We start from the raw sequence: 26931 nt of genomic DNA, 5'->3' as shown, positions 1-26931 counted from the left end.
ACCATGATAAGAAAACAAAAAGACATTGTGTCTAGTTGGAACACTCACTTTATTGTTGACTGATTGAAATACATCAGTGCTTAAGGTGCTGAAATACTGAGGTGCAAGTCAGGAGCCTTGTTAGCATGTGTCATGCACTACTGGCTAATTCATGCAGAGACTATTTTATCTTTTGCCATTTTCCCCAAGTCAATAAGGATAACTTTAGCTGATAAGTACCATGCATGTGAGTATGGCAGGAGATCCAGCTCCTTGGCCTTTGCTGTATTCATATATAAAAAATTCGGAAAGCTGATAATGGCATTTCCTTAATTAAGCCTTTTAAAACCACCAAATCTAAATATATGCCAAGGCTCCTGCTTGGCTCATGTTTCCAAAAAGATATCACCTCTTTCAATGTACAGATCTGAGAAAGCAAGATTAAGGGAAGGAGCATCACCTGTACAGTAATGTCAGCTTTGCAACATACCAAAGGAAAAGCAAAGTTCCTTTATTTGCCAGTGGGGTCTCTCTTTACATAGTCTGCCAAAGGCAAACTGGATGGGGCCCTCAACAACTCATTTTTCTTTGAGCTTTGCCAACAAAGGCAAATGCCCATCACATGGACACCTACTAGCCCTATTAGATGGGTAATTCACCCTTAAGGACCTACTTTCACAGCTGGACTGGCTGAAGTCACTGTAGAGTTGATCCTTTTCCAGAAAGCTTGGTTTCCATAACAGTTCCAAGGTTTGTAATCAACCCTTGTAAACAATGGGATCTCAGAAATTAGTTCAGGACACCCACATAGCTGGCAGAATACACCTGCCATATCATTATGTGCCTTTTGTTTTTAATGAGTTTTATGTTTTCAGGTACTCACTAGGCAAACTGAAGCATAATTCAAGAAGGTAGGTCTAGCCTATTTTAAAGGTTTGAAATCTGAAAGCTTCCAGCAGTCATGAGATGGTGTTTTTTTGGTTTTGTTTTATGGGAGGGGAGTTAACCACAGAGAATGAGCTGCCAAGAATACATCCCCTAGGGAGAAAAACCTCAAAACTAGCCCCACAATCTAACTGCTCAAGTTAAAAAACCTGAAGAGGACTAAAACAAAGATCTTATATAGTCTGTCCCACCACCCAGAACTCTCTCAGAAGATGGAAAAAAAATATAGGAGGCATAGTTTATGCTAAATAACTGTCAACCAGTTCTCCCCAATGACTCAAATTTTGGGTACTGTATTTTCTACAGATAAAGATTAAGATTTACTCTACATATTTTTATATATATATATATACACACATATATCTGAATAAGCAAAGTACTGTGTTACATATTAATGCTGCATTGCTCACACACTGTACAATCTCCCATCAGAATAGAAATATACATGCATCCTTTATCCTTCTATCTTTCAATATTAATACAAATATATAGTCATTAAACCCTTAAATCTACTAGCATTTATAAATACAATATATTAAACAAGTTAAATACTTTTCTTTAGAAGACATCTAAATATGCAGTATATTACAGGAACCATTTTCTTACCATTTATGATAATATATCATTAAAATCAAAGGAAAATATGAAAATGGAAGAATGCTTCCATTAATATAAAGAAATCAGCGGCTGTTAAGTGTGATGGATGGTCCTAGGTCCGGACGCCTTGCTGTTGAAACAGAATTCTGGGTTAGGAAGTAAGAGCATTTCCTGGTTAATCACTTAGAAAATTAGCTCTTTCCCAGAGCTGCTTCCCTGGAATCCCTGACCCATTTCAGACCTGTGATCTCGTGACCTTACATGCCTTTGTTTCTCACACAATCCTCTTTTAAAAGGCCACACTGTGACTTGAAACAGATAGACTGAACTCCTCAGTGGAGTTGTGCTGACTACAGTTCACAGCAAACTGGAGTAGCAAGATAACAAATCAGCACCAAAAAAAAAAAATTGTTCTCCAGTACCATGGTTGTAGCAGTTTTTAGAGGCTTCCTGATTGTAACAGACAGCCAGGGCTTTCCATTTGTAAGGGATCTGGGTAGCTAAATAATTTGACCACTAGATGTTTTATAGCTTGTCAAGGTAAAGAATTTGAACTGAACAGATGTAGTAAATACCAAAGTGACCAATTCCCAATAAAATTCACAATGAACAAAAAAATTTTTTTCTTAACACAACTGAAAAAAATCCCAACTGTGTGTCATGTGCAAGGCCAGCCTGACTCCAGGAAACCAGCCAACAGCTAGTGCACAATGTCACATTTGTCATCCATTCCTCACTCTTTTAATTCTTCCTCCTTTGGAAAGTGCTCCTGCTTGCAAGCCACATCCACCAGCAGATGGAGATCTAAAAAAAGAGAAGAATGATTACTCACTTTCTGCCACTCAGATAGCACAGAGCCCAAGTCTCAGTTCTGTACAGAATATTCTTAAGGCAAGAAGGATGAGATTTTCTGCATCTGTACTTCTATGGGGAGGGTGGGGATGTACAGAAACAAAATGAAATGTCTTACCTGTAATATTGGCTCTCCAAAAATTATATTGCTCCATCAGATTCTCAATAATGGGGAGACCCTACAGCCCTGGAGGACATAAACACTACTAAGCAACCTGTTGGCCGAAAGGGACCATCAGAGTTTAAAATACCTCTCCTTTTGATGATGTGGACAAGCCTCTTTCACCTCAGCTACCTTCTTATGAGTGAGAACTGGTAACAGAAAGCAACATAGGGGTCAGGGTGGAATAGGCACCCACAAATGAAATCTTACTTCCTTGATGCTAGAAAAGGAAAAGGGTGGGGTGTGGGAATATGAAAGAGTAATACCTTCAGAGAAAAAAAAAAGTTACAAATAAGTAACTACTACTTCTCCAAAGACAACTGCCTCCAGAAGATCCCCAACTTGTGGACATTAAAGAGCTATAGGGAAGGCTAATTTACTTTGTCTTTAAAAGAGAAAGTGGATCTTTTGCAGAGGCAATTGAGAAAGGATGACGCATGGAGACTGGAGCAAAGTAAAGCAGAATGACCATAGAGCCAGGCATTAAGGGGCACTGAGCAGACAGCAGAGAGCTCTTGGCCCAGGAACTAGTTTCATAACATAAAGCCAAATAATGGCCATTTTATAGGAGTGGCACATTTGGAATAATCTATCTAACTGAAAAGCATGAACAGAAACTGAGCAGAGATCGGGCCCTATGACCAACAGCACGCTCTTGCCCCACCCAGATTTTGTCCTAGCAGTTTACTACATGGATCAAGTTGTAGAAATATTCTTTGGTTCACAACTTGTCCTAACAGACTGAAGTCTACTAAGAAAGACTATGTAAGGTCTTTATAATTCATGGCCGACTGAAACAAAGGGATTTTTTGATAATGAGTTTGTGAAGTACAGTCTCATTAGAATGGTCATGTGTTCCCAGGAAACATGCTGGCAAGCAAATTGATTCATTAAAGTGGAATTTTGCTACCACTTTTGGCTGGACTCTAGGGTGCATATGAAATAGCACCTTATCTTTGTCACATTTAGCATAAAGCAGGTCCCTATGGTCTGATGATCATTCATCTTGTCAGGTTCGATCTTAGCTACCCTTAGAGAACAAGCTACTTACCCACAACAGCATCTTGCAGAAGGGGAACGAGTCATCAATTTACCACTTACGGGTGACTTCAATACATCCTGAATAATAACAATAATAATAATGGTAACAACGATATCTTGTATTCACATAACATCTTTCTTCAAGTAGCTCAAAGTGCATAACAGATATGTCTAAATAATCTTCACCATACTCCTGAGAAGTAGGAAACTGGGAGGAAGGACCCAAGGACTACCTAGTTAAGAAACAAAGTCAAATGTTGCTCTTCTTGAAACATCTGTAAGAGCCAATGGTCATTCTCTAACTACCTCAGTTCCTTGTCAAAGAGAGAAGGATTAACAATACTTTGATGTAATACACTAAAGAAATTTAAAAGAAAAGGTCACTGGGCCACTTTCTGCCCTAAAAGAAGTTCTGGGAGCAAGAAAAGGACCATCTATAATACTGCTTTGAAGGCAGAGTCAGAGAAGTAATGCTTAAAGGGAAAGATCATGCACACAACTGCAGAGTTCATGGAAAGAAGTGAATCAGAAATTTACAGCAATGAGCACTGCTAGCTCTAATGAATGGGGCTTGAAGTGACCCTTTGGCACTTGGCATATAGCTCCCATTAAAAAGAAAGCAGCTAGAATGTAATCCATAAATGATAATTTTATTACAATTAGGTCCCTTTGTTAGTGAAACTGTCAATCCAGAAGTTTGAGAACACAAGGACACCTATAAACATATAATAAGATAGTCTAGCTGGTGCTACAGCAAGTGAATATTCTCAGGTACACGCAAAAGGAAAATAAGCATGTTCATCACAAAAGAGAAGAATTTAAGTAACATAGTAACTTAATGTTGGTTAGAAAGATGAAAGGTCTTGTATGGAAGTACTGGTAACATCCTTCTACATTTTTGAATGTTCTGACCATTAGCTTAATGAAATTTCATCCATAATCCAAGGGCCACAAAATGGAGATTCCTTTCTTTAAAAAGTAAATTGGGTTTTGCCTTTAACATTCAATTTTCTTTGTCAATGAAACTAAATACTCCAATGTTACACGAAGCTGCACAGTTTCCACTCAGGTCATAAATTGCATAGCTGAGCACATTCCAGGTTGGTGAAACATGTTAATAGAAATAAAAGGAAAAATGTGGTACCTAAAGTGTCATCTTCTGGGTTTTCTGGATGCATTTCATGTTTTATTACCCTGGACAATTGTCAAGACATGAGGGCAGAAATAATTTTTATATGTATCTCTTATATATCTTATAGCATGGTATCATGTACGTAGTAGGTTTTCAATAAATTCTGAACTAAATTGGAGATATAATGTATACTCCAATGCTTCTCTAGGTATAATACATACTGATACCTGACTATTAGCAGCATTTTTTTTCTCACAAGACACATCTCAAGGGACCTAGCATAGAGTAGGCACTTAATAAATATCTATTGGCTTTTAGATCTTGTAAAATGCCTAACCAACTTGAAGTACCTTAGCTAAAAAAAGGACGGGGCTCAAGAAGACACTTTAGGAAAGCAGCACAGTGAGATAGAAAAAAGCACTGGACTTGGAATCAGAAGGACTGTATGATTTGGAAAAAGCCACTTTCCAGACTTTGGAATTTTTGCATTTGTAAAATGAAGGGGTTGAACCAAGTGATCTCTGAGGTTTCTTCCAGTTCTAAGTTGCTGTGATTCCATGGGAGATTAAAACAAGATACCATAATGAATGGAGAAGAAGCAAATATTCAAAGCACTTTAATTATTAAAAAGTTCTGTTAAGTTTTAGAATGAAATAATATACTAATACTGAACAGAACATTAGAATATTAAGTAATACCAATGGTATTGACATTAGAATCATAGAATTACAGAATGTCAAAGTTGAAAGGTATCATGGAGATCATCTAGTTCAAGCCTTCATTTTACTTACAAATAGAAACATTGTTATAATGATAGCTGAAATCTTCTGAATGATTTGAGCTTCTCACCAATGACTGACGATGTTTTGGTCACAGTTTTAGGAAGATTATACTTCATTCTTCTCAACAATAAACCTCAGGGCCACAGTGTCTAAAAAGGTATAAATGTGTGGTTACCTACTAGAATAATCTGAATGGCGCTCTAATTTGAGTTTTCTTCACTCTCTGAACATCTATTCATTCCAAAGTTTTGTTATGGCCACAGATGATCAGAGTTGTGAAGATCAAAGCCTACAGGCTTTCTACAAGTCTACTAAAGTGGCATGATCAAGTGAAATAAAGCCTAGGTACCTCCATAAAAAGTCTTAATTCTATAAACACAAATACACACATGCAATACTATAAACACAATTACCTTTTCCTACTAAAGAGAAATAATAGGAACAAACAGCAAAGATGAGGAAGGAAAAAATACCTACCACTGAAAATGCTGGCCCTGACTCCCACAGACTAAATAGCCTAAACAGAAGAGACAGCTTTAAGAAGATTACATTTTATTCAACATAGCAAATAATGATAAAAGATCTCATAAGAAAATCAGCCATAAACAATTACTATAGGAAAAAAAGAATTATAAAAATGAATATTTTACAAAACATAGAAAGGAGAAATATTCTAATTCCACACACATTTTAATGATATCATTTTAATGCAATAGAAATAAGACAATTATTACAAAACTGCTCTATAACACTTTCCCCCAAAAGAATAAAAAAAATTAATTCCTTCAATGCCCCTTCCATATTCAAAAAGAAAAGCATTTTCAATGACAAATAGTTGGGGGAGAAAGACTTTACAGAACAAGGACTATGGGTCAAAGGAAAAAAGAAATGCAAACTGAGAAAAGAAATGTTGAATTTTTATTCAGATGAAATCACTGAGAAGAACCAGTTCCTCCCATCCAGCACAAGAAGGAACTGAGGTGAAAGAGGATGGCACCCGCCAGCCTCACCCACTCAGAGGAAGAGGTACTAAAGTATTGCTGCCCCCTTGAGGCCAATAACCTTTCAACTCTTGCTCCTGGGTCCTTCTATGGCAGCAAACTGTTAAGTGCGAATCTGACCAGAGCAATCACTTTAGGAAAGTATTCACTATTTACTAAGGGTCAACAAAAGACTTGCCGTATATCTGAAAAGAACAGAGCTGCTGTTCTATCTACAATCCATTTATTATTCATAATACTATTGCTAACAATAATACACTCTAAAACATAAAGATATATAATGTATATGCATATACACATAAACATATATACACACACATAAACATGCACTGAATTCAAACTGGTATCCCCAACTTTGTGACCTGACTTTTTATTTTCTTGGTACTGTAAACATAGTATTATTTAGGTCAAATATATGTATGTGTTATTATGGCTATATCTGTGTTTCTCCCAGTACTGAAATCAAAAGTCAAATTTTGGTTGTGTTTCTACTCTTAAATGGCTGTGATTCTGGATGGTAACAATATATTCGTAAAGTATTTTTCTTCCAAAAAGGTCTTTAAAGACATATTAACAACATCGATGCAAAGTAGGGCAAATTTAGGGAACTATTATCTCAGCATTAAGTATAGCCAAACAGAGACACAGAAAAGTTAATAGACATGACCAAAGTATCACAGCAAATGAGTGACAGAACTGGGATTTGAACCCATGTTTCCCAACTTCTAGTTTACTAGCCACTAACCCAATTTGCTTCACCAAAGGGATCCACAATTTGTACCTTATTAAAGAAAACTGTCCAATTTGGAGTGCTGGGACTTAAATCTTCTGGTACATCTTTTCCCCTCCAAGTCAGGAAAATAGAGTATAATGAGAATAGGAAAGGATATAGTCAAACAGTAACCTTTAAAACTCACCTAAAATAGCACAGGGTCAAATATAAGCATACTACTACTCACACTAAGTGAATAAACTGCCATTACAATAACACCATCTTCCCTCAAGTAATTCAGAAAAAAAAAAAGCTTCCTAAAAAGCTTCTATTCTAAAGTTATATTACACTCTTACTCAGAAGAAAATTGCCCCAGCCAGGCTCCAAAGAAAGATTGGGTACTGTGACAGGAGTCAGAATGTTTAAGATGCTAAGGAAATACTGGTTTCAGATGTGCTGTATGGATAAGACTCATAATAATAAGATGTCATAATGTTACTCTCTTCACTCAGATCCAACAACTCTAAGCACTCCAAGCACTATGTACATAGCTAGAAGCACTGAGAGTAAGATTAGGTACGAATCTGAAACAAAAAAGCTGGGGTTTTGAACTTGAAATAGTTTGCATACCTACCACATTTAACTAACACTATACTGAGTTAAAGAGCCGAATTTTGTAATGGACAAAAAAAGAGATAAAAATATTTATCCTAGGTAATTATAGTACTTGAACTAGATTAGATGGAATTTAAAGTATATATTTACAATATACTCCTAGCCACTGCAGATATTTTTATGCTGGTCTTTTACAAATTCAGACAGTAATTTTTCCTTCAAAGATCTAGGTTGGCTCAATTCCAATGACCAGAAAGGCATAAGTATTGATATGAAGTATTCAAACTAGCTGTTAACAAGCATTAATACAATTAGATTTTCAGCTAGGGCTGGCAGAAGGAGAGTTTTTTCTGTCACATCTATCCTTCTATATTGATCTCTGGGTACAGTGCTGAAAGAATGATGATAATACCATCTTTGACTAAGACAGTTTCTTTTTCCTATATGGCTATAAAGAGACCACAACAGAGTTGGGAATGTATTGATATACTCAGTTTTCAGGTTCAGAACACAGCAATAAGCAGCAGAGGGAGGTATCTGAAGAGCTTGTATCTCTCTTATTCAGTGGATAAGGGAATCCAGGCATGGTTACTGTTTCTATCTGTATTCCTACTTTGCTTAGTTCTACTGGGTTAAATAAATAGTAGATGCTCAATAAATAATCATTAAATGAAATCTAATCACCTCAGAGGGAACCCCCAGTGCTCATCTTACCTTTCAGTAGTCAATTCAATGACTGCTTTTTTAAAAATGCTGTAGATTTTTGAATGTGTTTTTTTAAAGGCAAAAATCAGTAAAGATGAGATAATTAGACTGGAAAAAAAATCAGTTGAGAAGTCCTCTTAAAGCCCCCCCCCCCAAAAGAATGGGAAGTTTCCAAATCTTGCACTGAACCTGGTTATTAATAAAAAACTCTTAAAACCACAAAACCTTCATATAGCTATGCTTGTGTAGATCAGCTGTTGGGCTAGACTTTGGCAAGGGAAGAACAATTAGCAAATTAATGAATTCCATTTCTGCCTATGCTTCAATTCTAAAAGCTACTTAAGACCCGTTGCTCCCTTGTCACTAATAAATGAAACCAAGTTTAGACTTTATAAGTATATTAGAATTTAATAAATCTTTTGCTTCATACGAGGAACTCAAAGCTAATCAAGAGTTTTATCTGCCAATGGCTTTGATGAAGGCACAAGCAATTTAAAGACAATGAGATGTTTAAAAGTCAGGCTAATTAATAAATTTGCTAATTATTCCTCCCATGAACATTTATAATAGTAAAAAACAATGTTTTAAATTCTATGTTCCTTTAATTTTGAGGCTTTTAAGGCACACTACATAAACACTATAGGATAGCCTTTAGGATAGTTTGGACACGTATACTTCATCATTCCAACTACATGACCTTCAAGGCTCACCTGAGAACTCTAAAATGGAATCCAAAGATTTGAAGAGACCTTATGAGATCACCTAACCCATTCATTACTCTGCTTCTAGGCTGAGCTGAAATTAGAAATGTCTATCTTCTTCCTAAATTTTTAGTTTTTAGATTAAATTTTAGTTTCTTACTAAAATGACTTATGAAGTATGGTTATAAAGTAATGAGATTTAAAAAACACAACATACTATATACAATGAAATTCATGCTATATCTTTTACCATAGTCAACTTGAGAGGTTACATATTTATTCCAATGATGTTGCCATTGTTTAAAACCATGCTGGAATTACCGTCAGAGCCTGTATCATGATCCTTAAATATGTATATTAAAGGTAGTCAACCTTCATTCTTTAATCCTTTAAAAGCAAATTAATTATTTTTAAACTGCTAAAAGTCATTAAGAGCTAAATAAAGTATTATTATCGAGATGAACACTGTAGTTTTTGCTCATAAGCTATTTCACAGAAACTACAATGTAAACAAAAACAAAGAAATGAAACACTGAATCACAGTCTACTCCTTTTGCCTTATACATAATCTCTAAAATCCTTCATAATTCCAAACATAAAATGCTTTTATTACTGGATATTATTTTCCTCAAAGCATCTTTTTTGTTTTTTTAAATAAACCTAGACAAAATATTTAAAGTCTTTGCTATTTCTGCTCATCACTTAAAATGTGGCATATCATTATAAAAATTTGCATCATGTTCAAATTTTCTTTCAAAATAAGTCTGTCTCTTCATCCAAGTTTAACTCTACAGCCATCATTCTCAGTTAACTGTCTATCCGAATGAACAGAATCTTTGTCCTTTTCACCATTTTTGTCAGTAGTAAGGGTAGATAATTACTTCATGCAAAAGAAATATTCTCCCTGTATTTTTAAACTTTTTGTGTCATTTCCAGGCTTCTTTTAATGTCATGCTTTATATAAAGAGTTAATTTCTTGAAAAAAATTCACATTCTTTGCTCTGAGTAATTTTATGCCTACATCTATTCTAATTCACAACGGTCAGTATAAAGTTAGCCAACCTTGAAACTAATATGTTGAAACCTGGCAGTGTCCCTGATATGAACACTCATTTGTCAATCTCATTACATTATAGTCACATTTCATATTAACCCTTTTAATGTAATCAGAATATTTTCCTTAAAGTCCAGTAAACTCTCTCATGCTGTAATTTTAAAGCCATTTCCTCCTGTACTATCATTCAAGACTAGAAAACAACTACTCCCTGCAATAACATTGTTATCTGAAGATAGTAATTAAGTTACTCTTTTAGCCTGGTCTTTCCCTGTACTATATAATCATAATTTCCTTAGACTTTCTTGAGTTGTCTTTTTTTCTGATCCCTTGATTTTTCAAATTATAAAACACCTACAGAATGGAGAAAATAATTCCAACCTACCTTTCAGAGACAATCAATAAAAACATAGACTGTTAAAAAATAATCATGAATAATGCCAGTGTCATGGGTACTATGAAATCCTGAATAGGAAGTTGAAGACCCAGAAAGAAGCTCATTTACTCATTCATTTCACTTCTTGACAATTTTACTCCTGAGTTGTTGATTATAAGAAGTGTCAAAAACTTTTAAGAAATGATCCTTACCAGGGGACTTGCCCTGCTGTGAGCTGCTTCTTCGCTCTCTGTATCTGGCTGGGGTGGATGAACCTGTATCTTTACTAGGTTTGTTGGCTGGCCCCATATCTGAAATAAGGAATCCCATCTGCTCTGAAGGCAGGATATTCTCAGGTGGATTGGTCTGGCACTTTATACTGGCATCCACCTAAAACATCAAACCCACTCATTACTCTGAGCCTTTCCCTATGTAGGCATTATATGGATTTATTTCAATTTGATTTCTTTTATCAGGGAAATTCTATTTCAGGTTTATGACCTAAGAAGTATGCTTATAATGGTTCTTCATTCCTAAGAAAGGAATAAGCTCCCATTTTTCTCAATGGAGCTATCTATGGGATAAAATTCAGTGGAATAAAACAAGTATATCATTTATGGAAATAAAATATTTTCTTAAAACTGATGTTCTCTCTTAGGACACCCAAATTATCCTTGGCAAACCAAACCACTAAATTGAGCTCTCCAATTTTTTAAACTACACCCACTGTCTCTTTGTGATTTCATTTCAAAGCTAAATTACATTATGAAATAAAAGCAATTGACAAAGTAGCTATAGTGAGAGAAAAGAAAAATGCTAATTTTCCACTAACATGTAGCTTTCAGAAGTTATAACACTGAAATAACTATTTACTGAAACAACTGCAACTTTGTGCAGGAATGTAGTTCTAAAACCATGAAATTCAAACTTTTGGGTGGGGATATGAAGACTAGCAGACAATATAGCTTTACCAATCCTTTCCATTGACTTATTTGAAATAGAAAATATAGCACAGAAAGATATCCAAAAGGTCTTATTTTTGGACCTCCCTTTTGGGTCTATCAAATTTACCACATACTTCAAAATACAGAATTCCTGGGGCCCAATTCTCCACATTCAAAAACACATTGAAGGGACAGAAACTAAAAAGAATGTGGAACTAAAATTAGAAGAGAACTAAAAGAGCTGCTAAATAGTTCTCTTGGGAATCCCCAGCAAAATATACAGATTTAAGTTTTCAAGAACCAGAAGGTCAAGCAAAGGTCTGGTGCTAAATATAAAGTAGGAGGAAGTAACTTAAAACATTAATTCACAAAAAAACATATTTTCATCTTGATGCATTACCACTGATCAATTGTTCTTACCAATTCTTTAGAAAACTAGTTTCTTAGTCTTATGGTCATATACTAAAACCAATAAAGATACTTACTTTCATCCTTCAGAATCCCCGTTAGTAGTCACCTCTCAAAATTTCCAGTTCAACAGGAAAGATAGAAAGATATAATCTAACATACCTAGCTATTCATAATGTTTGTTAAGGATGGGTAGGAAAGTTCTGTGGTAATCTACCAAGAATAATACATTTTCAAGGACATAGTAATATGTGAATAACTTCTGCAAGTCATTAACCTGAAAATGAGTATTGATAAAGCATTCAGAGAACTATTTATACTTGTTTACATTGTCTAAAGTATTTTCAATAATTTAGAAATAAGGGAATTAGATAAACAAAATTATAAAACACAATTTAAAAGTGAAAAATAACTGAACAGTGATTAATCACTTCAGAAATCTCAAAATAGCTAGAAATCTACATTCTATCCAACTTAAAATAAGGAGCAGGCTCCTTAGAAAGCTTTTCACAAAAGCTTTTGTACAGCAAAAATGAATATCTTGGTATTTTTTAAACAAGTTGAATGTAAGTGGCAAAATAGTAACAAGTACACCATCAGAGCAATGCACCTATTTTGCAAAACTCCTAGACAAAAACAACAGAATCTGGAGAAAGCAGCTAACCAACTCTTGGTCAATTGAGTTCCCAAAGCAAATTCCTGGCACCTTCTAGCTGGTCACAGTGAAAATACAGTTACAGAATCATTATGACACAGTTCTTCTGAAGGACCTAAGAAATTTATACACAACTAAAAACTAAATAACTTCTTTCCATTAGGTCACTTCAAAGGATTCAGTTGATCAAGAATCACTCGATTTCAATGGCCTTTACTAAGCTGAGATTTTTTTATGTTTTTTTTTAAACTTCTTACCTGATGTGCACTGAATGGTAGCCCCTCCTGAACAAACACTACTGATGATGGAGATGGATTATGACTCAGCTGTTCCTTCAGTTTTACATGAGCTTGTTGGATGGCTCCTGCAGGTTCCTGAACTGTTATTGCAGTGGTATTTTCAACAGGCTGAGCAGTGTGGATGGTATAGATATATTCAGGTGACTGTGGCAGAGAGCAGGTAATTGCTTGTTCTGTTCCAACCACAAATGATGTAATATCTGAACCTACTGGAGTAAGTGGCTCTAGTTGGCTAGTCTGACTCGTGGAAGATGCATTGCTATTGCTTGGATTTGCCAGGATATGTTGGCCCCTGTTAGACTGAGACGTTGGCCCCTGGTTTTCTACAGGCTCTACCTTTACCATCTCCAGTTTAGGGGATGAATGTAGCTCATCGACAATTTGAAAGACAGCTTCCAAGTTTACTTCAGTTTTCTTATTTTCATCGGTAGCACCACACGGCCAGTTGGAAGGCAGAAACTCAACTGGATAGGAAGACTGCATTGGAGGATTCTGGGACAAACAAATTTCAACAGGAAAATAAAACACAAGAAAAAGTAAATAACAAGCAAAAAGTTAAGATGGTGATTGTGAAATATAAAGTACTGATCACCCACTAAGTTTTGATTTACTGGGAAATTATCGATTCATCTATTACTTAGCAGTGACTTATTCTTCATACAGAGTCAGGTCAGTAAATTAACTTTTATTAAATATCTACTCTACACAGCAGGCACTGTGCTAAGTGCTGAGGTTACAAAGAAAGGAAGGGGGGGGGGGGGCGGGAGGCTCTGCTCTCAAAGAGGTCAGTCTAGTGAATCAACATATCTAAGGTCCAGGGGCAGCTAGGTAGCTCAGTGGATTGAAAGTCAGGCCCAGATATGGGAGGTCCTGGGTTCAAATATGGTCTCAGACACTTCCTAGCTGTGTGACCCTAGATAAATCACTTAACCCCCCTTGCCCAGCCCTTACCACTCTTCTGCTTTGCAACCAATACATCGTACTGATTCCGAGATGGAAGGTATGAGGTTAAAAAAAAAGTATCTAAGGTCCTTGAGAGCAAGAAATGTTTCATTTTTGTCTTTCTATTCTCAATACTTAGAGCAGTATCCAATATATAATAGGATTATAAAAAATACTTGAGGGGAAATTGGGTAGACAGTCATGTCTAGAGATGGGAGGCCCTGGATTCAAATTTGACCACAGACACTTCCTAGCTATGTGACACTTAACCCTAATTGCCTAGCCTTTAATGGTCTTCCATCTTGGAACCAATCCTTAATATTGATTCTAAGACAAGAGGTGATGGTTATAAAAAATTTGATTTTTTAAAAAATGCTTATTGAAATTGACCTGAAACTACACATTTGCCAATATATGAACTCTGGCACAAGTAGCCACTACAAAATATTTCTATTAATATTGAAAAAGAAGTCAAGAAATATCACTTTATAACCACTATATATCACTTTAGGAATATGGATACTACAACAAAATATTTCAAAGATTTGAAGCTCATAAACTCACTGAAACTAGAGATATGTCCACTCTACCTAAAAATACAAAGGAAATATTTGTACAAAGCAAGATAATGAAGTATTCCTCTTCAGTGATCTGTTTGTAAAGTTATGCTTGGAAACCCTGTTGCCACTGAATTAGATAAATGACTTTGAAAAAAATTCTAAAAGAACTAAAGCTATATAGTTGTTTATGAAAAAAGTCTGAAAATACTAATATTTTGTGCATAAGAGGTGCTAAACAAATGAATGATTGGGAGAATAAATGGCCTTCTACTAGAAATAATAGAGTAAGATTTTTAAATCGCAGTTTTGTTTTCTAATTGGTACCTAGAATATTCAGCTTTAAGCAAAATGAATCGTTTTCATTGTTCAGTCTTTTCTACACATTTCTTTATTTTGTTGTTTTATGATTTACCATCCTTGATACTTAATATGGTGGCCTATATATAATGCAAATTTATTCTGATGATATTCAATCTCATTAATAAAATGAAAATTATTCTAGAATTTTGGATTCAGTTTTTTTTTTTGAAACCCTTACCTTCCTTCTTGGAGTCAATACTGTGTATTGGCTCCAAGGCAGAAGAGTAGTAAGGGCTAGGCAATGGGGGTCAAGTGACTTGCCCAGGGTCACACAGCTGGGAAGTGTCTGAGGCCAGATCTGAACCTAGGACCTCCCATCCCTAGACCTAGCTCTCAATCCACTGAGCTACCCAGCTGCCCCCTGGATTCAGTTTTATATTTTAAAGCTTACAAAAAAATTCTACTCCTTTAAAATCTTATTCTGATGCTGTATTGTGATAGAGGTAACCCTGGGCTCCCTCAGGACTATGCTAGTGAAGCACAAGCTGTGGCAGGTCCTAAACTGGAAGGAGAAACATCAAATATAAGTCTAGCCATGGGCTCCTTTGTCTAAGGTCTAAGCCTACCTATGTTCAAAAATTGGCTCTTGGATGATGAATTTTTTGGTCACAATAACTCACAAATTATATACTAGGATATAAGAGGTATACTTTGGAATAGTAGAAGTAAATCCCTAATCGCACAGCTAGGTGGTTCAGTGGATAGAGTGCCATGCATAAGTTAGGAAATCTCATCTTCCTGAGTTCAAATCTACTCCCAGACAGTTATAACTGTGTGATCCCAGGCAAGTCACTTAATCCTGTTTGCCTCAGTTTCTCATTCATCTGAAAAGAGCTGGAGAGGAAAATGGCAAACCAATCCAAAAACTGGGGGAGAGGGGTGGTGACAAAGAGTCGAACATGAATCAAGAAGAAGCAAACAACAAATGCCTTCAGTGATAAAAATCTCAGATTCTTAAAGTATTACAAATTCTAAAAATACACTCAACTCAGTTTTTGATATTTAACATTCATAAAACACTCCTCTGGTTGTGTTTTACAAAAACCACTGAATTTAGAATCAGAAGACTTGGGGTATGTGGTACAATTCCTGCTATTTATTATTTACATAACCTTGGGGAAGTCACTTGGCCTATGAACTATTTCAACATTTATAAAATAAAGAGGAAGGGAGTAGAATGCAAGAAATCTAAAATTCCTTCAAATTCAAATTTCTATCATATGAATTTCCAGTGACAATAGCATAGTAAGGCTGACTTTGTATAAAGACCAGAGTTCAAGTTCTGCTCAACACATACTGGCTGTGAGGCCATGGACAACAGTCTTTGTGGCCCATATTACTTTCTAAAACTTCAAAGTTGCAGAGCAGGTGCTCACTACATTGGTAGAGGGAGATTTCTCTTTAGGAATTCCCTATATGTCAATGAAATCACAGGGCTAGTTCAAAAAGAATTCCAACCAGTCTCAGAGAATCTCTGTTATCTTAAGATGCTCACCTGGAAATAATTGCAGTGTGCATAGGAAGAGGCAGTGGGACTGACACAGCTACTAAGGGCATCCATGTGGGTAGATGGGGAGCAACATTGTAGTACAGCTATAATACAAACACAGGAAATACATCAACTACAGTCAGATTTTATTATATAAGAGTACTCCTTTTTCATTTTTGCTGCAAAATACCAAAAGTTTAATTGGGTTGGGCTGTTATATAACATAATATTTATTCCTTTTCACTGATGTTATTTACTATAAACAGTAAACAACAGTTTTTTTGAGCCATGTCTGAATATCTTTAATATCAGACCATTTTATTTGATATTATCTTTTAAAATTTATTTGTTCTTGTTGCAAGAGATTTTGTTTTGCTGGGATGCTAAAACACAGAAAGCCTTATTTCAATAGCAGCTACAAACATTTTAGGGAGTTAATAAGAAAGCCTCCACAAAATCCTACTTAGATGTCTTATCATGCCATCGAGGATTCTCAAAGGTTATGGTTGTGAAGTAAAGCTCTGGCAGGTTCTAAACATGTCAGAAAGGGCACCTAGGTGGTTCAGTGGATTGAAAGCCAGGCCTAGAGATGAGAAGTCCTAGGTTCAAATGTGACCTCAGATACTTCCTAGATGTGTGACCCTGGGCAAGTCACTTAACCCCACTTATTAGTCCTTACTGCTCTTTTGACTTGGAACCAATGCATATTAATGATTCTAAGATGGACGATAAGGATTTTTTTTAATGTCAGAAAATTTAATTAGTTCTGTCAACAATGGACCACTCTAGTTAGGAAAAGAAAATACTCATCACCAGTAGGTCAGCCACTAGGCAATGAATTCTTTGGCTATAGCCACCAAACAGAAAAAATACAAAATGGTCCCAAGTCCTCTGTAAGTACTTCTGAAGTGACAGTGGCAAAGAGATAAAAAAAAAAAGGGTAGGAACAGAGGGAATTAATAATCACATTGTTGATCATCTTTAAATATTAACATAATGATTGCTGGTTCTCTAATGGGAGATCTTTGCTCAGAGGTCAACAAGTAGACACTACTAAAGGAAATGAATTATATTCATCTTACCAGTTTCACTAAAAAAAGACAAAGGCAAAACTTGCTGCTACCTAAAAGGATAGTTCACAAAAGAATTAGAGGGAATGGCTTTACTTGTGTCCAGGCACAAGAAGAAACATTGTTACAGGGTGACATTTGGTCATTCTCTATTGAAGTCTTTATGATAAACATTTGCAAAAAAAAAGTCACCATAATAATAAATAATTTGCAGAGCCAGAGAAGTTTTATGAAGGATTCAATAAAATCTTCCAAATTAATTTATCATATGCTTTAATATTCCATGATTTCAATACAAAGATGGAAATAAGGAAGAATAGAGAAAAATGTTAAAAAGCACTATTCAAAAGTAAATAGAAGAGATAGAAGAAATAAGGCATAAAGAGCAATAAAATGCATCACAAGAAAATTAAAATTACTCAGTATCAACAAACGGGAAATAACCAGTTATTGATGTCAGATACATTCTGAATCAGCTGTCTAGGTACATTTGAACTACCAACTTGTTAGAATAAAGATCAGTATCAGTAGCAGTGAGCTGGCTCAGTGAATTGAGAGCCAGGCCTAGAGATTGGAGGTTCTGGGTTCAAATTTGAAATCAAACACTTCCTAGCTGTGTAATTCTGGGCAACTCATTTAACTTCCATTGCCTAGCCCTTACTACTCTTCTGACTTGAAACCAGTACTGATTTTAGGACAGAAGGCAAGAGTTAAAAAAAAAAAAAGATAAGTATTAGTGTTAAGTTAGAACAAATAAAAAAAAATAGGGTGTACAATTAAAATAATTCCAACTTGACCTCTTTTAAACAAATTATTCACACTTGGAAAATGGGAAACTGAAGGAGCAATGAATATCAACAAGACTCTCTCTTTCCTAATCAAGTTTAGGTGATATTGGTCAATTAACATAACAAGGAGACCAAAAGACCCTAGAAACCATCTCTAATCACTTTACCTCCAGAGATAAAGACACCATCATGAAACATGAAAAAATGGAAAAGATCGATAAAGATTTTTAAATATTTTTATAACAAAACTTTTACCATCAAAGTTAGTGGAACAACATTTGAATTCAAACATCATAATCCAATATATGTTAAAAAACGAAAAGGGCAGAAGATATCAATGGATTGACTCTCTAGGTAACTAAAAGGGGAAATGGTGGAGGCAAGGGAACAAATTACATTCTTGGGGAAAAAAATCTCAGAATAATTACCCAAAAGAAGCAAATATATTATCATCCCTATCCACCCCAATCTTACCACTACACCTCACCCACATTCATAGTTCTATTCCTAGTATCTTCTCTTTCTTGTTAACAAACCCTACACTTTCAGAAGGTAATACAGAAACAACAGGTAATAGCAAAAAAATAATTTAAAAAATCAAAACAACCCTCACTTGCATACTATGTCTTTACTTCAAACTCTCCATCTTCTTCTAGTGCTAACAGAAATCTGGATTCCCCCAGATGACACTGTATTCCTTGAGTCACCCACTTTAGAAATGAGTATTTCTTCTCTCAATCCTCTCAAAAAGCACAGGGTTAAGGAAGAGTACTAGGCATGTATCTAAATTCTGAATCCCACTTCCAGACTATCCTTTTGCCACTGTTACTAAGCAACCTGTCTTCCTCTGAGGATAACACTATCATTCAATTCAACTTCTTAGTTATCAACCAACCTCCAGTTCATTTTTTCTTCTTTTTCAAGGACCTCAGGACCTGGGCTTGTCTCCACCTCAAACAATGCCCCTTTACTTGGGAACTTAACATATTTATCAATATTCCAATGAAAACTTCTTGGTCTCACTGTTTAAACTCCTTGGTATATTATCTTCACTCCTCCCTCAGTCAAACAATGAGATGTTCAAGTCCTTAACTTGACCATTATGCATACCTGTTCCACTTTCATGACCTGCAACCTTGAAATTTCTATCCTATTCTTGAATATCTTATGTCTCTTTCTTCCTAAACTTCTTCTTCATTCTCATTGTGACCTGGCTATTTTCCTAGGCTAGCACCTTTGCTTTCAATTCCCTTTCCTCCTTTCAGTCTTAAATCTTCAAAATCAGAGAAAGAGGTGGGCCTTCTCCTTGATAACAACCCCATTCCAAGAACTTAAAATTGTTCATTCCCTTTCTCTGGTTACAACCACTCCTTAATGATTGATTTTTTTCCTTTGCTACCTACAAATATGTCCAGATCTCCCCATCTTCTAAAAACCTTTGCACTATATCAGGGGACCCCAAACTTTTTACACAGGGGGCCAGTTCACTGTCCCTCAGACCGCCAGAGGGCCGGACTATTAAAAAAAAATCTATGAACAAATCCCTATGCACACTGCATATATCTTATTTTAAAGTTAAAAAAATGGGAACAAATACAATATTTAAAATAAAGAACAAGTAAATTTAAATCAACAAACTGACAACATAATGGCCCCTATAACAGGGGCCATTATGTTGTGCATCTAGGACAGTATGAGGGCCATTGTACTACTGTGTTTCCCTGAAAATAAGACACTGTCTTATGTTAATTTGACCCCCCCAAAAACAGGAGGTATCTTGTAAAACACCCAGTGGCAGTGGTAGGCTTCTTACAGTAGAGGCCCACTGCTGATGTCATAGGCCAGATCACTGTTATTCGATGCCTATATACAGTACTGGAGGCAGCGCCTGTGACACTGTATACCGCTGTCTGGGATAGCGGAGGCTGCAGCGCTGGCTATGATGGGCCTGTCACACCTTGCACAGGCTCATCACTGCCGCCACTATACCAGGCAGCAATATACACAGTGTGGAATCCCCTCCCCCAGATCTCCTCTCACCATGCTGCTGTCTTCCATTGTGAAGCCACATAATCTTCTGTACAGTGCCTCGTTCTTGTTCAGTTACTCTCAGAACAAGGCGCCACACAAAGGATTATGTCACCGGAAGTAGTACTGTACATGAGTGACTCCGTGCTTTGCAGCACCACCACATAAAGTACTCTAGGAGCACAGGATGCATTTGCATCCTGTGCTCTACTCACTGACTACCAATGAAAGAGGTGCCCCTTCCGGAAGTGTGGTGGGGGCCAGATAAATGGCCTCAGGGGGCCTCATGTGGCCCCCTGCACTATATTATAAAGCCCTTCTCCAGCTAAATTCCTAGGAAAAGCCAGTACTTCTTAGCCTCCCATATTCTGATTATCATCCTCACCAATTCTCTCATGGGTCACCAATGATTCCTTTACAACTACATTTAATGGCTTTTTCTCAATTCTTATTTATCTTGAAATCTGGAGTTTTCCAAGTCCACCCTCTCCTGGATACTCTCTCCTCTACAGTTTTTGCTGACAATGTTCTGTCCTGTTCTTCCCTCAGTCTTCTTTTTTGCAAGATTTTCATCCAAGCCCTGCCTCCCTTCCTCAGAGTATTCCTGTTCTTCACCTTGGGGGTCCTTCTTCTCTCAACTCTTTTCCTTGGTGATATGATCAGCTAAAAAGGAGATTCAATTATCATTTCACTGAATGGGAATTATCCATGCAACCTTCACCTCTCTCCTGAAAGCCAATCTTCCATTTCCAACTAGGACATCACTATCTGAATGTCCCCAAGGTTTCTCAAATTCAACATATCCAAAACAGAACTTATTGTTTTTCCCCAAAACCCTACCTAACTTCCCTATCTCTGTCAAGGGTACTACTATTTTCCCCATCACCCAGGCTGTCAACCTAGGAATCTATATATTCATTTAGCCCTTACTCTCAATTTCCATAACCAACTAGTTACAATGTTGTCAATTCCCCCACATCTATTTCCTTATCTCTATTCATATCAATATCCCTACTTCAGGCCTTCATCAGATCTTGCCTGAATTATTTCAGTAGATCGTGGCTTTATTTCCTTATATCTAGCCTTCCCCAAAACAAACCTTCTTTTATATGGTTGCCAAATTGATATATCTAAACACAGGTTAGACCATGTCACTTCACCTGGTCAAGAACCTAGTCAAGCCAGGTACTGAACCTTCAGGGGTTCATTATTGCCTCTAGAAGAAAAAAATATTTAAAGCCCTTCGAAATCTAGCTACAACCTATCTTTTTAAATCAGGGGTTCTTAGCCTGGGGTAAGTTGTCTTTAAGAAGACATTTCAATATCATCTGTAAAATTTTTATTTAATTTTATATTATTTTTTATTTTTATATTATTTGAAGAAGGGGTCCAAAGGCTTCTCCACACTGACAAAGGAGTCCATGACACAAGAAAGTTTAAGAACTCCTTTTCTAAACTGATTTCACATATGCTCTTCTATTTCATCTAAATTGATCTACTTGCTATTCTCTATAGCAGATATTCCCTCACTCCAAGTTCTATGACCTTGCAATGTCTGTTCTCTGCTTTTCTCAAATCTGGAATATTCACCTCTTGGAAGCTTCAGATACCCCTTTCAAAGGAAACTTGTTTAGTTTCAAATGTTGTTAACAATAGGCCCTTCCCAATCACCATCTCCCAATGATTAGTGGTTTTCCCACATGCCCCAAGTCACTTCGTATTTACTCCAAAAAAATCTTTCTTTTTCATTTGTGAAAAAAAATTCCTAGAAGAACAATTTTTTGTCTTTATATCCCCAGCCTCCAGCACAGTGCCTGGTCCACAGTAGTTAACTTAATAAGTCCTTGTTGAATTGAATAGACTGAAAGAGTATCAGTAAACCTTGACCATATACCTACTTTTTCATAGCTCTAATATTTTATGAGAAAAATTTACATGCACATTAAGGACAATCATGACGAAAGTATGCAAGGGGCAGGTGTTCACAAATGATATGCTGTAACAGATAATATCTTTATCATCTTACAACTTATAGAAAGGTATACAGAAATAAGATATCAATCTGTTAACTATCTATAGATGGTTTTTTAAAAACCTCTAATTCTGTACATCCAATGCTATGTTAAAGGCTCTCTTCCATCAAGTTGTCTCTGATGTATGTCTCAAATTTATATAGGATTCTACCAGAGAAATAAACAACCAAGACAACTTTGTAATGTTACTCTGATTATTAATATCAGGGTAAAGGATAAAAGAGGTGCCCACAGGTCAAAAGTGCTTGCCACAGAGTTCAAATGGAATAGGAATTCCCTACAGATGGTGAGGTATGGATGACACTGCAAGGATTACATGGAGTTGAAAAATTGCAAAAACTACTGAACAAGATTCATAATCACTCAAAAGAGTCTTATCCATCCAGGAAAAACAAAAAAGATTTTTTAAAATGCCTATTTTCAAGACTAATATACACTTGGATAGACTAGCTGAGCTGTATAATTATCCTAAAATCCAAGTTTGAAATCTTTTGGATAAATTTTAGGAAAGGAAACTCACCAATACCCAAAATCCAGAAAGTGGATCTTTTGAAGAAGGTGACATAAGGAAGTCTATGGAAACCACACATTGCACCAAAAAGATCCAGAGTGAACTTTGGGATATAATGAACTGAACTGAAGGGGGCTGAACATATTTATTCTGAATGTAAACTCTTATGCCAAAGGGGAATGCCCCCTAATTGGCTTTTTGTCAATGCACTTATCAATCATTATTTTCTTTCTCTTTTATTTCCCTCTCATCCCTAAATTATTGTAATTCCCCTTAGAAAGTACAATACTCTACACACCTCTAGTAAGAGAATCTTTAGAGGTATAAGCTGGTTATTTGAAATGATTCATTGGGGAGATGTTATAGGTATGTTAATCTCCCAAAACTCTCAACTGGAGAGATTTCAATATGCTCCTCTCTCAATAGAATCATGGGGGGAATTATGAAAAGGGATTTATCCTCCCCCTTTTTTTTTAACGTAATCAATCAGCGACCTTTGATGTAATCAGTCAGGAACTTGAAGATCCTTTACCATTGATGTGCAAGTACAGACCTACTTTCAGAGACAGGAAATTGATCCCACAGGCACTATACCCCCTGGGTGGTGCCAGGCAAATTAATGAAATATGATTGGTTCCTGATGTGGAAGAGTTAGTGAGTAGAGAAGCAGCTTATAAAGAAGGCATGACCAGAGTTCTGATCATACATTCTTGAGTTGGTTACACTCTTGCTGGAGACACTATTGCACTGGTGGCTCTTGCTTAAGAGACTCTGCAGACTTCTGACTGGAGATTGGATCTGAAGGAGCCTTTGTCAGTGATGAGCCTCATTCCATTAGAATGGCAATTAGGGTATTTAGCTAAATTGCTCTCTACCTCTTTCCTACATTTCCCTCTCTTTACTATCACTTTTGATATAATAAAACTACTAAAGCTACTAACAGCCTCATAATTTACTTTTTATTATTATAATTTGATGAGCTTTTAATTATTACAGATCCATCAGTATACATTTATTGGATAGATGCTGTGTATGAAGAACAGAGTGCAAAACTAAGTTGGAAAAGAACAGCTTCTACTGCTTTTTGACAACTGTTCCATGTTTTTAAAGGACTCTAAGCTTTCTTTGTGAAATAAAGGCCCATCTTTTAATAATATTCTTCCAGGGATGCTATGTAAAGCTGCAAATGATAAAATAGCACAGTTTTTAAAGAAAGGTACAAATCTCTCCAAGGTCAATGGAGATTTATATGGCTGGTATAAGCAAGCTCTAAAATATGACTAGTGAAGAACTACACAAGGGAAGTGATATAAAGAAAGTTGTATATATGACCAGAAAACTTGATAGGTTAGTAATATAGCAAGAGAAAATAGATGAATCATTCATGTGCTTCAAAGACAGATACATAATCTCTCTAGAACAGCGGTTCTCAACCTCTCAATTTGTAGCAATGAGAATACATAATGCATATCAGGTATTTACATTCTGAATCATAACTGTAGCAAAATTACAGTTTTGAAGTAGCCACCAAAATAATTTTTTGGTTTGGGGTCACTGCAACATGAGGAACTGTATTGCGGGGTCACGGCATTAGAAAGGTTGAGAACCACTGCTCTAGAATAAGATTCCCAGGCACTTTGGGTGAAGCCCTTGCAGAGTATTTTTATAAGAAGAACACAGTCAAGAATAACAGTAAATGGTCTCAGATATTTCCTAGTTATGTGATCCTGAACACAACTGCCTAGTCCTTAACACTTTTCTGCCTTGGCTCCAAGGCAGTAGGTGTGTGTGGGGGGGGTGGGGGGGATGAATAGGGAGGAATGAGAGGGGAAGAGAAAGAGAAAGAGAGAGAGGAGACGGAAAGAGAGAGAGAAAGGGGGGGAAATAGAAAAAGAAAGGGAAGGAAGGAGAAGGGAAGGAAAGAGGGAGGGAGGCAAAGAGGGAGAAGGAGAAACAGAGAAAGAAACAGGGTGTGTCAGGGGAGGGGAAGAGTGAAGAACTGGTCTATAGAAAATTCATTCTGTTTATTCCCCAAAATGGAACCATGCATAGAAAATTATAAAGAGGAAAAATTTGGCTTAGCATAAAAGAAAAAACTTTATAATAATGGGACAGTCTATGTCAAAGGACATTGAGTTTCCTGTCACGAGTTTTCTGAGTGGAGGTTAGATGAACACTTGCTGGCAATATTAATTTAACTAATGACTTCTGAGGTCCCTTCCAACTCTGTAATTCTAAAATCGATAGATGTTCAATTTTTAAAATACCTGAAAACTAAAAATATTTACCTTTACATAATGCATAAAGTATAGAAAACAAATTTAATGAGATAGAAATGAAGAGAAGTAGTCTGGGGATGAATGGTTAGAAGATAAAAATAAAGGTCTGTTTCTTTACTAATATAACTGGGATAGAACCATAGATGCAGTTCAACTCAGTCTCTCCCCCTTGTGGCAGGAATAGGTTGAGTCAAAGATGAGAACTATAGGTTTTATTGTAGTCACAGCCTCGATTTCATTTAAAAAAAAAAGTTTTATAACTAGAGATCTTAAAAATTAATTATGGAGAGACCTCCAGGAATTGCTTCAGAATAAAATGAGCAGAACCAGTAGAACACTGTACACAGAAACTAAAACATTGTGGCACAATTAAATGTAATCAACTTCTTAACTAGCAGCAATGCAATGATCCAGGACAATTCTGAGGGACTTAGGAGAAAGAATGCTATCCACATCCAGAGAAAGAACTGTGGCAGCAGAAATGCAGAATTGATCACATGACTCAATGGGGATATGATTGGGGATTTTGACTTTAAATGATCACTCTAGTGCAAATATTAATAATATGGAAACAGGTCTTGAACAATGATACATGTATAACCCAGTGGAATTGTTTGTCAGCTCTGGAAGGGGAGATACTCATGGAAAAATATCCTAAATTAATAATTAATTGATTTAAAAAAAGTGGGAAATTCCAGTGTTGAATGTGGCATAGGTTGTGAAGATGTTAATTTTGCCAAGTGGCTTTTTTCTTATTATTTGTTACAATATATAGTTCTCTGGGGGTCAAAGGGGTGGAAGAAAATATATTTGGAAATTAAAATACATCGTAGATACGTAATATATCAATAAATCTCTTTTAAATAGAAAATTTTTAAGAATTAATTAGTCTAACTCACTGAGTTTACAAGTAAGGAGGCTAATGCACTAAAAATTAAATTACTTAAGATTTTCTTTCTATTACCTATCTAAAAGACAGATTTTGGAGGAATTCCATGGGGACTGGAAGAACCTCCAGCAAGTGATTCAGAGTGAGAGGAGCAGAACCAGGAAAACATTATACACAGAGACTGATACACACTGTGGTACAATCGAATGTAATGAACTTCTTCATTAGTGGCAATGCAGTGATCCTGAACAACTAGGGGGAATCTACAAGAAAAACCACTATCCACATTCAGAAGAAACACTGTGGGGGTAAAAACACCAAAGGAAAACAACTGCTTGAATACATGAATCGAAGGGATATGGTTGGGGATGTAGACTAACTGAACATCCTAGTGCAAACATCAACAATGTGGAAATAGGTTCTGATCAAGGACACAAGTAATACCCAATGAAATTGCACGTGGGCTGTGGGAAAGGTGGGTGGAGGGGAAGGGAGGAAAATAATGTGATTATTGTAACCAAGGAATAATGTTCTAAATTGACTATATAAACTAATTCAAATGGAAAAAAAAGACATAGATTTGTATTTTCAAAACAGGACTTTTCAGTGAAATTCAAACAGCAAATGATATATGATTATAAAAACACTAGTATAAATTTAACATTTAGATCTCCAATTTGTAGTTTATTAATTCAAGATTTTCAAGCTAGAGAGCAACTTACTAATATCTAAACTGATTTGAAAACTTGCCTGTGAAAGAAGAAAAAAAATGTTTAAATTCAGTTTTGCAACCTTTACCATTTTAAGAGTATAAATAACATATGTCTATCCAGGTGTACATATGTTCAATATCTCCAGGGAATAGGAAACAAAAAAAAAGAAACTTTTAAGGATAAAAAAGAATAAGAGGAAAAAGACAACAAGGTCAAAAAGGGAAAGAACAGTAATCAGAAAACCAAACTTAAATTGCAGTTCAATTACAATTACAATTACACTATTGTATAAAGGGAAAAAACCCAAC

At 36.0% G+C, this 26931-nt stretch overlaps 1 protein-coding gene across 1 annotated transcript in view; it reads right to left on the bottom strand.

Moving 5' to 3' along the window:
* Positions 1-25: 25 nt before the first annotated feature.
* Positions 26-26931, bottom strand: part of HSF5 (heat shock transcription factor 5) — a 40757-nt gene continuing 13851 nt past the window's right edge. Inside the window, exons 3-6 of the mRNA XM_056816504.1 lie at positions 16319-16416; positions 12920-13453; positions 10868-11045; positions 26-2325 (exon numbers count right to left, since the gene is read on the bottom strand). Of these exons, the coding sequence (XP_056672482.1) occupies positions 2255-2325; positions 10868-11045; positions 12920-13453; positions 16319-16416 (881 nt within the window). The 3' untranslated portion in view covers positions 26-2254. The remainder of the gene's footprint in view (positions 2326-10867; positions 11046-12919; positions 13454-16318; positions 16417-26931) is intronic.

The sequence above is a fragment of the Monodelphis domestica genome, chromosome 2 (genome assembly GCF_027887165.1).
Source record: "Monodelphis domestica isolate mMonDom1 chromosome 2, mMonDom1.pri, whole genome shotgun sequence".
In the NCBI taxonomy this organism is placed as follows: domain Eukaryota; kingdom Metazoa; phylum Chordata; class Mammalia; order Didelphimorphia; family Didelphidae; genus Monodelphis; species Monodelphis domestica.
Note: the sequence above shows the minus strand (reverse complement) of the source record. Positions and strands in the feature narration are given on the sequence as shown.